General features: G+C 42.4%; 1 protein-coding gene across 2 annotated transcripts in view; it reads right to left on the bottom strand.

Annotated features, from left to right (window-relative positions):
* Window positions 1-4,090: 4,090 nt before the first annotated feature.
* LOC100957928 (transmembrane protein 185A-like) overlaps window positions 4,091-13,442 on the bottom strand; it is a 37,967-nt gene continuing 28,615 nt past the window's right edge. The window contains exons 2-4 of one of the 2 annotated variants that reach the window (XM_012813930.2): window positions 11,181-11,357; window positions 8,518-8,725; window positions 4,091-4,223 (exon numbers count right to left, since the gene is read on the bottom strand). In XM_012813930.2, coding sequence (XP_012669384.1) covers window positions 4,113-4,223; window positions 8,518-8,725; window positions 11,181-11,357 — 496 coding nt within the window. In that variant the 3' untranslated portion in view covers window positions 4,091-4,112. The remainder of the gene's footprint in view (window positions 4,224-8,517; window positions 8,726-11,180; window positions 11,358-13,442) is intronic. The other variant, XM_023509096.1, reaches the window with a different exon arrangement.

Below are 13,442 nucleotides of genomic sequence, written 5' to 3'. Positions count from 1 at the left end.
CGCTGCTCTGCAATGACGTCCATGGAGCGCAAGAACAGGACAGACCACACGATGTAGTAGAGGACCACCAGGCACAGGAAGGACATGAGAATCCACAGGGGCACACACACAACCTGAGGCAGGGCGGAGAGAAGACGTGTCCTTAGCGCTCCCACCCAGCTTCCCGGAGAAGGCGTGCTCCACACCTTTCTGGGTCTCTCTAGGTGAGACAGCGCCAGCCTCCATGAGGACAGCCCCCTCCTAGGCCTGCTGTGATGACGGTGTGTGAAAGAGAAGGGATGGGGCTCTCTGCGGGCGGGCGGGCGGGCGGGCGTGCTGCTGGGGAAACCAAGGTTCCTCTGTCAGTCAGCGCCTCTTCCTCCTGGGACAGCCTTGCATCAGCAGAGGCCTCTGCTCCCCCTTGAAGTCCTCCTCCCTTCCCTTCCTCCCTCCCTCCTACACTCACTGGGGCTCTGCCTGGCTCCGCTGGCATCACAGCCCACCATACTCTCTTCTCAGGGGACATTTCCACAACCTGCTGTAGGTGCTTTGGCGACACATTTGGGAATGGGTTCCCCGGGAACTTTAGCCGTCTGGGTGTCTTGGGACCCCCACCATGTTGTGACCTTGGCAGACTGAGGCTGGGCAGGCATGTTGTCCTGACCCGCCCCACCCCACATGCATTCGAGTATGTTGCTGTCCTACCAGAAAGACTTTGTCTCACCTGCTCGCAAGCCCAGAGGATAAGCCCTGGCGCTGTTACCCAGCCAGGCTCCTTTGTGTCATCTTTCTTTCCTGTCCTGCTCCCCAAGACTTCTCGTTTCTCCTGTTTTGACTAACTAGCACACAGTAAAAGTGACTGTGTTCCTTGGTGTACACTTCTAAGAGTTGTAATCCACACGTAGATCCACACAGCCACAGGCAGGACACAGAAGAGATCTCCCACCCCGTAAAATCCCTTGCGTTAGGCCAGGTGCAGTGGCTCATGTCTGTAATCCTAGCACTGTGGGAGGCCAAGGGGGGGACTGACTGAGCTCATGGTCTCAAGACCAGCCTGAGCAAGACCGAGACCTCGTCTCTAAAAATAGGGAGGTGTTGTGATGGGCACCTGTAGTCTCATCTACTCGGGAGGCTGAGGCTAGAGAATTGCTTCTGCCCAGGAGTTTGAGGTTGTTGTGAGCTATGATGCCACAGCACTGTACCACGGGCAATAAAGTGAGACTCTGTCTCAAAAGAAATAAAAAATAAAAATAAATAAAATCCCTTGTGCTACCCTTCATGGTCACACTGTCACCCCCACAGTAATCCCCTGACAACCCCTGATCTGTGCTGTCACTATACTTTTGTCCTTGGGAGCACACTGCATAGATGGAATCACAGCATGTTGTAACCTTTTGAGACTGGCTGCTGGCAATCAGGATATGTCTCCCCAGATTCAACCAGGTTTCTCCCTGTGTCCACAGGTTGTTCCCTTTCATTTCTGAGTGGCATTCCATGGATGACTAGGGTTTGTGGCCCCATCCGTCCACTGAAGGTGGCTTCCAGCTTTTGGCTATCCTCAGTGTGGTTGCTCAAAACACTGGAATGTGGGTTCCTAAGCAACTGGCTGTTTTCCCTTCTCTGGGGTAAATGCTCAGGAGAGTGGCTTCTGGGTCACATGGTAAGTACACCTTAAATTGTATCAGAAATGGCCAACCTGTTTTGCAGATTACCAGTGCCATTCTGCCTTCCTGCCAGGAAGGGAGGAGCATCCTACTTCCCCTCCCCACTTTTCCTCACATACCTGGCTGTGCCAGTGTGTTTGAGTCCCGCCCTTCTGATAAATAGGTCGGGGAACCCCTCCTGGTTTTAGTTTGCCTGTCCCTAATGGATAATGATGTTGAGCATCTTTTCCTGTGCTCATCTTCCATCTGTATATCCTCTTTGTGGACTGTCTATTGTCAATTTTTAAATTAGGTGTTTGTTTTCTTATTTTTGAATTTTTAAGAGTCATTTGTCCTAGTCAATTTTTTTTGTTTTGTTTTGTTTTGTTTTGAGACAGAGTCTCACATTGTCACCCTGGATAGAGTGCCACAGCATCACAGCTCACAGCAACCTCAAAGTCTTGGGCTCAAGCAATTCTCCTGCCTCTGCCTCCCAAGTAGCCGGGACTACAGGCACCCACCACAACACCCTGACATATTTTTTGTTGCAGTCGTCATTGTTTTTTTAGCTGGCCTGGGCTGGGTTCAAACTCACCAGCCTTGGTGTATGAGGCTACTGCCGCACCTACTGAGCTACGGGCACTGCCCTACTCAATGTTTTGATATGTGCCTTGCAAGTATTTTGTCCCAATCCATGGCTTATCTTTTGGTTCACTTCATTTTAATTTTGGAACGGTTCAAATTTATAATTTCTTTCATTTCTCATATTAATGGTACCCTCTTGCTGCAGCCTGCTCTATGAAGGGTGTCCCTTCTTTCTCCTGGGAGTTCTTCCCTCCCTGCCAGGTTGGGGGCTGAGGCCGAAATGGCCATGTATGTGGTTGGTGGGGAGGGAGCTTATGAGGCTGTTTATCCCACAGGCAGTGAGGCAAGTCCCTTGGGCCTATGTAGGGCTTCTGGTACCCTCTGCACAGCTGGGCCTTAGGCCTTGGCCCTTCTCTGTCCTGCACAACCATGGCCTGCCTTACCAGCCTCCTCATTGTCACCTCTCCTGGTCACAGTGCTTGGTGGAGGCCACTTGGCCTACTCCCACTGGAACCCCATGTGCCTGGTAAGCTCAAGTGGGAGGGCACAGTGGTCTTGAGAGGCCTGCTGGGTTCACCGCCTCCCAAGCTGTACTACCCATGTATAGTGTGCATCCTTACTTTTACCTCCAAAATTTGGGCAAATAAGTGCACATTATACACGGCAAAATATGGTAAAATATGTTTAATGCAGAAAATATCTTGTGTGCAAAAATATACATCAAGAAGCAAAGAAGATAAAAACAAAAACAGCAGCTTGACCTCACCTCCCAGAGGCAAGGGAACTTTTCTGCCTTTATTCTCCGTCTTTTTTCTATCTACTTAATAGTTGAAATCATACTGTATACTTCAGTTTATAGCTTACCACTTACCTCTCTCCCTATCCTTCTCTCTATCCATCCTTCTACCATAGTTAATTTAACCAAGCACCCATTAACTGAAGACACAGTTCAGAAGCTTAACTTAGGATTCCATTCCTAGCCAGTATGCAAACAGGTATAGCATTTTGAAAAAATGAGTTGGCAATGAAGTATATGTACTTAAGAATCTCAAAATGTCCCACCCTCTAGCCCAGTAATACGGTTTCTGAAGTATTTCCTAAGAAAATAATAAAATATATGGCAAAGACTTTTGTTTTTTGAGACAATCTCATTACGTCACCCTTGGTAGAGTGCCATGGTGTCACAACTCACAGTAACCTCAAACTCTTGGGTTAAGTGATTCTCTTGCCTAAGCCTCCCAAGTAGCTGGAACTACAGGGACCTGCCACAATGCCTGGCTATTTTTTTGTTGTGGTTGACATTGTTGATTTTAGCTGGCTGGGCTGGGTTTGAACCTGCCACCCTTGGTGTATGTGGCTGGTACTGTAACCACTGTGCTACGGGTGCTGAGCCTAAGGCAATAATTTTTATGCACAGAAATACATAGTGCAGCATCATTTAAAATCACAAAATACTGGCTACAACTAAATATTCTGTTTTAGAAATCAGAAGATGGTTTGATTAATACACTGGAAGAATATTTAGCATCAATTAAACTTTATTGCAGTTTTTTTTGGCTGGGGCCAGGTTTGAACCTGCCATCTCTGGTATATGGGGCTGGCGCCCTACTCCTTGAGCCACAGGTACTGACCTCAATTAAACTTTAAAAGATGTTTATAAAGACATATTAACATAGAAAAATGCTTATAACACAGTATTAAACAAAATAAAACAGGATGAATAATTATATGTACAGCAGGATCTCAACTATTTGTATAAAATAAGGAGATAGAAAACATTACTAACCATGTTATCTTTCCAATGGCGAGACTCTGGGTGATTATTAGTCTATTACTTACGACTGTCTGTCTTTTCCAAGTTTTCTATAATGAACACAAATTACTTTTATAATAAAAAAGAAAAGTTTATTTAAGGATTAAAAAGTTACATACAAGCCAGGGCCAGTGGATGATCTTGTCCAATCTTAAGGCAATGAATATAAACTGGAGAATGTTGACAGAACATAGGATTTCTAACTGAAAATGAAGAGAACAATCAGTTAAGAAAAGTAGACATTTCATTTGATACTGCAGTTATTTGGTTAAAACACGAAAAAGCAATGAAAATTATAATACAGTAAAACTTATTATATAGTATTAATTATACTATGTTAATTGTACTACTATATTGTATTATATTTAATATTATTTATTATGGTGCACAGAAACTCCTGATTTTCAGCACTAGAGGAGCACAGCAGTATTATGCCTAGGAGAAACGTGGCCTGTGTGGCCTGAACTCCTGCCTCATTTCTACTCAGTGGCTGCCCTGCCCATTCTACAGCTTGAGGTCTGGACAAACTTCATGACCTTATTTCCAGACTCATTGGGAACAGAGGCAATCTGCAGTGAACTCCCCTAGCTTCCTTCCTGCTTCTACGAACAATATTCTCTATTTGTCCATCCTTGTATTTCCTTCTTCCATAGCCAGGACTCACCCCTGCATCTCACCCTTTCCCTTCTGGCTCCTCTGAGACCTTGTCACATCCAGCCATCAAGTATAGATTCTTTTTTTTGAGATAGAGTCTCACTTTGTTGTTCCCAGTACAGTGCCATGGCATCATAGCTCATAGCAATCTCAGATGCCTGGGCTCAAGTGATTCTCTTGCCTCAGCCTCCTAAGCCCTAGAGTTTGTGGTTGTTGTGATCTGTGATGCCACAGCACTCTACTGAGGGTGACATAGTAAAAATCTGTCTCAAAAAAAAAAAAAAGACTATTGAAAACCAGGAGGCAGCAGATCACATCACTCTGCAGCCTGTTAATACTGTGGACTATTCCTTTCTGCTCACTCCTTTCCTCCTGACCTTCTAGGATCCCACCACACACCATTGGTGCCTTCCAAACACTCTGATAATTCCTTCAGTCTCCTTTCCCCCTCTTTTTTTTTTGCAGTTTTTTGGCCAGGGCTGGGTTTGAACCCACCACCTCCAGCATATGGAGCCAGTGCCCTACTCCTTTGAGCCACAGGCGCCGCCCCTCCTTTCCCCCTCTTTAAATGATGCTGCTGCCCTGTCTCCCCATTAGGGAGATGGACAGATAGACAGACACAAACACACTTTCAGTCTTTCTACACTGGGGCTGGGAGAGAAGAAACTTCAGCCATATCTCTGGCTTGCATTACCTCCTAGTGGCTGGTTCTCAAATCCGTCTCCAATCTAGCCTTTCTGCTGTGCACCAAACCTAACTGTGCATGTGCCACTTGGCTCACCTAGAGGCATCTCAAATGAAGCCAGTCTCAAAATGAGTTCATTGTAGCCTGCACCTTGAACCTTGTCCCTCCCTTTTCTATAGCCTCCCATTAAGGGACCACAACAGCTTTATTACCCAGAGCAGGAACCCAGGAAGCAACCTGAAGTCTTTTCTCCATACTCTCCTATCACTCATCAAATCCCATCCATTGTACCACCCAAACTTCTCTTAAACCCCAGCTCATCAGCAGCACCTCACTAGCCTCCCTACTGCTAAGCTCAGTGGGCCTTTGCTCCCAAATGTCCTCCAGGCTGCTCTTCATTCATCAGAATGGAAATCTGTGGCCTGACGTAGAGCTTCCCACAAGGTCTCACTCAGTTTACAGGGCATTTAATTTAATAATTCTTCCATAGACCCTGGGTCAAAAAAAAAAAAAAACAACTAATGGTTCTACTGATTTAAGTAATTAGGTCTCAACTTAGTATTTCTGTCGTAAGTAGCCATTTGAAAAAATAATTCACATAAGTCAAAAGAAAAATATTTTCATTCTTTTTTTTTTTTTTTTCAGTTTGGCTGGGGCTGGGTCCGAAACTCCCATACTCACTGGGCCACAGGCACCGCCCAATATTTTCATTCTTAAATAGTCACAGCTAATTCCTAATGGTCTATGGATACCTGTCAGGTAGTGTACAATTTCCCAAACCTTGGAATTAGAAACAGCCCTTCCTCTCTTGTTACCTGTTGGGTGTCTTCAGCTATTATGTTCACACTGTACCAGTCTTTATTTTTCTCAACTAATGAAAACCCAGCTTCTTAAAGATATGATACCATTGAAAGCAATGTCACATGACCTAATAGTAAGACCATAAAGTGTTCAAGCTGGTAATGTGTACAGTATGCCAACAAATGTTAAGTATCCTCATTTTCCCCCAAATGTTCATGACAACTTGCTGCCCTATGAGTTTGCTGGGGTGCCCAGGGCACCTGGCACACTCTTTGAGGGCTGAGGGTGTGGCCCCTGCTCAGCCGAGGCCTTCTGTAGAGGCTTCTTTCCTCTTCAACTCCCGCAGCTCCCTCTATTCTACCGTATGCTCCAGTCAGGTCAAAACAGCATAGTTCATGGAACTGACTGGTTTCTTCCTGCCTCTGAAAGTGCCTGAAAAATGCCATCTCCTCCCTCTCAACATAGGGCTTGCCAGCAGACCCCAACTACTGCTTCCCATCTCTGTGCAAGTCAACTCCCGGTCACCTTCCTGCCAATGTAGGCACTGTTCTTATGCCACAGAAGAGAGAACTCAACTCCCAGCATGTTGTTTCTTCCCTGCTAAGAATACCAAGACTATGACTATAAGAAAGACTAACTTTCTGCAACTCATGCCCAGTACAGTCCTAGTCCTTGTATAATTGTTCTGTGGCATCTATGAGGGACTGACTCCAGAACTCCCCAGATACCAAAATCTATAGGTGCTAAGTTCCTGATATAAAATGGGAATTGTAGGGAGAGTGAAAGTTGCCATCCTCCAAGCATAGTCCACCCCTACCTATTAGCCACACCCATACCATGGCCTTTCCACCAAAAGTCAAGGAATCCCTCTCCCTGTTCAAAGGCAAGATCTTCTCGGTGCTCGGGTCTCATTCCCTCTGGGTCCTACAGGGTCTTGCTCTATCACCATCCTCTCTTTGGGCACCTTCCCTTCAGGCCTGTACCTGGGGTCAAAGCTTACATACCCGACCCACCTTCTGGCTCCTATGTTCCCTTCCAACCCAATTATAGTCTCTTTTCCCTGTACTTTATCCCTATCTATTGGCTCTAGTTCTTCCCTCAACCTATTAGGACATTAGGCTTTAGGCCCTCAGCCTCTGTACTTGGCTTTGGAGTCAGGCCGACTGCAATGGAGTCCTTACCCTGCCTCTTAATGTGTGGTCATGAACAAATTACCCTCTCTGGAAAACTACTGTACTTACTTCACAGGGCTGCAAATATGTAATAAGATACTACTGTATGTGATATATCTGGCACACAGTATGTGCTCAATAAATGTTATCTGTAATTATTTTCATTACTAGTATTGGTACTACTTTTTTTTTTTTTTTTTTTTGAGACAGAGTCTCACTTTACTGTCCTCAGTAGAGTGTCGTAGTGTCACAGCTCACAGCAACATCCAACTCCAGGGCTTAGGTAATTCTCTTGCCTCAGCCTCCCAAGCAGCTGCCACAATGCCCAGCTATTTTTTTGTTGCAGTTTGGCTGGGGCCAGGTTTGAACCCACCACCCTTGGTATATAGGGCTGGCGCCCTACCCACTGAGCCACAGGAGCCAGCCAGTACTACTAAGTTCTGATATTTTATTCATCTGTGTATCCCCTCTGCTTAGGCAAAAAAAGGGTTGGCATATAGTAAATACTTCATAAATGTTTACTGAGTAAATGAATCCATGGGCACACTGGGATAAGCTACCCAGTGAGCAGGTGAGGAGTTAGATCATGGGGTCTGAGGTGCAGAGATAGTGTTTTGTATCAACTTGGCTGAACTATAGTACCAAGTTACTCAATCAAACACTAAGCTAGGTGTTCCCGTGATGATACTGACTTTGAATGAAATACCCTCAATAGTGTGTGTGGCCCTTACCAAACCAGTTGAAATCCTTAAGAGCAAACATTGAGTTCTTTTAGGGAAGAAGAAATTCTGCTTTAGGACTTCAGCATCAACTCTTGCCAGATCTCCAGTGTGCCCACCTGCCCTATAGATTTCAGACTTGTCAGCCCCACAATCATGGGAGCCAGTTCCTTAAAATAAATTTCTTTATCTTCATCTACCCTATTTGTTCTGTTCCTCTGGAAAAGCCTGACTGATGCAGGTGGACAGGGAAAACTGTGAAGCTAGAAGAAGGCTGATAGCCTGACTGAAAAGCCAATGTTCTAATTCAAGAAAAAGAAACGATTTCTGTCATCTTTTGTTACTTTATATCCCACAATCTAGGATTAATGATGAATCTCTTGCTAACAAAGGGGAAAAAATGATATTCAAATAACTGACCAAAGATTTTGCTTTTGAAAATATTGTTAAATATATGAAATCTCACCTCTAGTGACCTGTCATGTCGAAAGCCCCATACACAAGCTGCAACAGACACCGGGGAAACAAAGAATAGGGGCATGAAGACCAGTAGCCAGAAATGGCTTCCTCTCTCAATTCTGTCACAGACCAGAACTTCAAACATCAACAGGAGCAAATGGATACCCACTGCAATCAACATGGCTTTAAATTCCACACATGTTTCTCCTTCTGCTCTAAAAAGGGATAGAAGAAGAAGAAGAAACAGTTCAGAATCTCCATTATCAGCAAGATATATTGAGGGCCAATAACTTACATTGATATTTTGAATTTTACTTGTAAATTTGACAGAAAGAAAAGGAAAATCAGATATAAAGCTAAGTTAAACTTAATCTTTAATAGGCAAACATCAAGAACTACTACATGCCAAGAAATGCATGTTACAACCAAACTAGACTTTTAATGCCTTAACTTTAGAAGGATATTCTCAGAAGTAATAGCCACAGTTATTATTTTCCATATAATGTACATAAACGGTTTTGTCGTATCTTTAAATTCAACTACAAGAGCTACTGCAAAAATTATTCAAGCTGATTGCTTCTATTGCTAGAAACTGACAAATACCTTTTAAGTCTCATGATCCCCATCTCTCAATGAATTAAAAACCATACTACTCATATTTCATGCCACATTATAAAATAACTCTAGCTTTATGAACAAGTGTTGGTTATATTCCACCAATATATAGTAACTATTGTTAAGTGCTATTTTAAAATCTGAATAAAAAGTATACATGTCTTTTTATTTTCCTTTCTATTCCATTAGGATAAATAACACCTGCAGAAAGAAAAGAACAGAAGAGTTAAGACTGTTCTTAAACTAAATCAGTTTAATTAAAGAGTCAAAAGTGTTCTTAAACTAAATCTGTTTAAGTCTCAAGCATGAACTTACTAGTTTAATAACTGAAAAATGGTAAGGTCACTAACCAGAAAAAGGCTTTCTGATGCATTTGAAAAGCCTTATAATGTTCTTTAAAACACATATGAACATTTAAGATATACATGGCATGTCGGTGATAAATATTCCTGAGTTTAGGGTATAGAGAAAATGAGGTCAGAGGTTATCCTTATGGACCGAAAAGTACGGCATCAGTTACTGTTAATACTGGAACAACCACTTCTGCACATTCAACACCCACCCACCAGACTCCTTTCCTTGCTCAAAAAACCTAATATCAAACCAACAGAGAAAAGATCAAATACCTTCTAAATATCGACCAATGGAACTTAAAAACGTTTAGTTAATTACCTCTACATTCTTTCAGAAACATTAGATAGCTGAAAATATCTCATAAAAATGAAAAGATGAACAGCCACATATGTAATCAGTCTTTCAAAAAAATCTAAGGCTCAGCACTTGTAGCTCAGCAGCTAGGGTGCCAGCCACATACACCAAGGCTGGCAGGTTCGAACCCAGCCTGGGCCAGCCAAACAACAATGACAACTACAACAAAAAAATAGCTGGGCATTGTGGCAGGCACCTGTAGTCCTAGCTACTTGGGAGGCTGAGGTAAGAGAATAGCTTAAACTCAAGAGTTTGAGGTTGCTGTGACCTGTGACACCACAGCACTCTACCAAGGGTGACATAATTGAGACTCTGTCTCAAAAAAAAAAAAAAAAAAACCCCAAAAAAACCCAAATCTAAGAACTTTAAAATAGCTACACATGAATGTCCCTTATCTCCCAAGGCTCTCTGTGTAGCTGTTTTATAGTTCTTAGATACATATGTGATACATAGTTTATAGGATCTGAAATTTAACTTTTTCTTAGAGGTCATAACCAAGAATTTTAACTTTTATGAGCAGCTCAATGTATCACCCCTTCTGTCCCTATCTGGCTACTGAACATTCCTGCACTACCCATCTTCCTGGTTAAGGTTTAGACTAGCCTCCTCCTCTCAAGTCCCACCTTTTTTCCTTTATGTAGTTTGAGTCTCTGTAAGAGAGAAAGGAAACTCTCACAGGATCCAGCCATGCCAGGCACCAGGCAGCACACTGGAGTGAGCCTGTTCCTAGGAATTTGGACCAGCTAAGGCATCCAAGAAAAACAGTGGGGAGCTAGAGAAGGTAAGGTTACCCTACTCCCTTTCACCTAAAGGCCCTGCTCTCCTTCTCAGCATGTGGCGCTCAACTTTCCTCATTCTCCAGTTCTGGTCTCAGGGACTCAGCGTCTCCTGGTCAAGCCACAATCCATACTGCTAAGAATCCTCAAACTCTGGGCCTAGGAGAGTGGAGAGGGAAGCAAAGCCCCAATTCCAAAACTGAACTGCAGAAAGATAGATCCCTGATGACCAAAGCTAAAACTGTGAATGCCTTTTAAAAGCAAGGTGGTTTCATGCTTCTTAGTCTAGTATAGCATATAAATTTGTATTTTGGGTAAATTTCAGATTATAGAGGCATTTGTGGGCTGGCTGGGAACTTAACCATCCTGAATAAAACTGCTTTTGTAAGAAAATACATAACAAATACCTAATTTTCAAAAACAGAAAAGATGTCAGTTTGCTTGTACTTTAGTTCTTACAAAACATCAGGTATGTAGAAAAGGAAATAGTCCTTACTTTATTACAAGTAAGAAAAAGCAAGATATTGCTCTCTCAGGGTAGATATCAACGGGCCTTATAAAGCAGTATTACCGATATTGAGGATTCCGTGCCCAGACTCCAGTTCCAACTGAGGCTCCAACAATGACCATTAACTTCCAAAGCCATATTGGTGCAAAAACAGCCCAATAACTCCACTGAATGATGCCATCCAAACGAAGGGCCAGTAGCACGGAGAACAGCAGCAGACAGGCATAGATGAGGAATTTACTAGGAGAAAAATGAAATCATTAAAAAGGATTTACTTTTACAAACATGTGATACTAAAATGGGGAATAACAACAGCAACATTTTTCAACAACTAAAAAGAGTCATTAACTCAAAAATCATTTATTAGAAAGGTCTATGTAGAAGACATTCTGTACTGGGAGTAAAAAAAACTTTATTAATAAGACTAAATAAGCACCTTGCTTTTTTCCCAATTTTTAAAAAATTTTATTTTTTAAAATTCAGGTTAATACGAGGGCACAAATGATCAGGTTACATTGTTTGTGTTTCTAAGGTACAGTTCAAGACGTAGTTGAAGCAGTTGAGCCCTTCATCTGGGGGGTGTGCTGTACACTCTTATAACATGTCTATCACATGAGAGCTTAACCAATCCTCCTCCTTCCTCTCCTTTCTCTTTTCCCTCCTCCACCCCTTCTTGAATATACTTTTGGTATTCTCTTGTATGGGCATGTAGTTGTTTTTCTTAGATTCATATTAGTATTGAGTACATCAGATACTTGCATTTCCATTCTTCTGATACTTTACTGAGAAGAATGTGTTTCGGGCGGTGTCTGTGGCTCAGAGGGGTAAGGCACCGACCCCATATGCCGGAGGTGGTGGGTTCAAACCCAGTCCCAGCCAAAAATTGCAAAAAAACAAAAAAAAAAAAGAAAGAAAGAAATGTGTTTCAACTCCATTCAGGTAAATAAATACAAAAGATGTAAAGTCACCAACTTTTTCTTACAGCCAAATAGTATTCCATGGTATACATATACCACAGTTTATTAATCCATTCATGGGTTGATGGGTACTTTAGTTGCTTCTATGTTTTGGCAATTGTGAAATGAGCTGCAATAAATATTCTAATGCAAATGTCCCTGTGATAAAATGATTTAATGGTATTGTGAGATCAAATGGAATGTCTACATTTAGCTCTTTGAGGATTCTGCATACTTCTTTCCATGAAGGCTATATGAGGCCAGGTGTGGTGGCTCATGCCTGTAATCTTAGCACTCTGGGAGGCTGAGGTGGGTGGACTTCCCTAAGCTTAAGAGTTCGAGACCAGCGTGAGCCAGAGTAAGACCCTGTCTCTATAAAAAAAAAAAAAAAAAAGAAAAAAGAAAGAAAAGAAAAAAAAACTAGACATGTTGTGGCAGGAAAAAAAGAAAATCTAGACATTGTGGCAGGCACCTGTAGTCCCAGCTACTTGGGAGGCTGAGGCAAGAGAATCACTTGAGCCAAAGAGTTGGAGGTTGCTGTGAATTATGATGCCACAGCACTCTAACCAGGGATACAAAGTGAGATTCTGTCTCAGTAAAAATGAAAGAAAAGAAAGAAAAAAAATTAAAAAAAAATTCAAACTAAAACAATTGAAAACAAAATTATAAAATAAAAGAAAATGATATGAAAGGTTGTATTAATTTGCAATCCTACTAACAGTGTAAAAGTGTTCCCTTCTCTCCACATCCATGCCAACATTTGCAGCTTTGAGATCTGGAGAGTTGGACTATTCTCACTGGGATTAGGGGATATCTCAAGTGATTCTGATTTGCATTTCTTTGATGATTAGGGATGAGGACCATTTTTCCATGTGTGTGCTGGCCATTCACCTATTTTCTTCAGAGAAGGTTCTGTCCATGTCTTTTGCCCAACAATAGATGGGATCATTTGCTTTTTGTGTTGATTCATTTGAGTTCTCTGTAGATTCTAGTCATCAACTCTTTGTCAGATTTGTAACTTACAAATATCTTTTCCCCTTCTGAAGGTTGTCTATTTGCTTTGATGGTTGTGTTCTTAGCTGTGCTGAGGCTTTTTAGCTTAATTAAATCTCATTTATTTATTTTTGTTCATGTTGCCACTGCTGATGCTGTCTTCCTTATAAAATCTTTCCCCAGACCAGAAGAGTTTTTCCCATGATTTCCTCTAGATTTTTTATCATGTCATGTCTTAGATTTAAATCTTTTATCCATTGTGAGTCAATTTTATTAGTGGTGCCTCAGTGCCTGTGGCTCAAGTGGCTAAGGTGCCAGCCACATACATCTAAGGTGGCGGGTTCGGATCCAGCCCGGGCCCGCCAAACAACAATGA

This window comes from Otolemur garnettii, unplaced genomic scaffold (assembly GCF_000181295.1).
Source record: "Otolemur garnettii isolate 467f Iridium unplaced genomic scaffold, OtoGar3 scaffold00352, whole genome shotgun sequence".
Taxonomy (NCBI): Eukaryota; Metazoa; Chordata; class Mammalia; order Primates; family Galagidae; genus Otolemur; species Otolemur garnettii.
The sequence above is the reverse complement of the archived record's forward strand: the minus strand, read 5'-3'. Positions and strand labels throughout refer to the sequence as shown.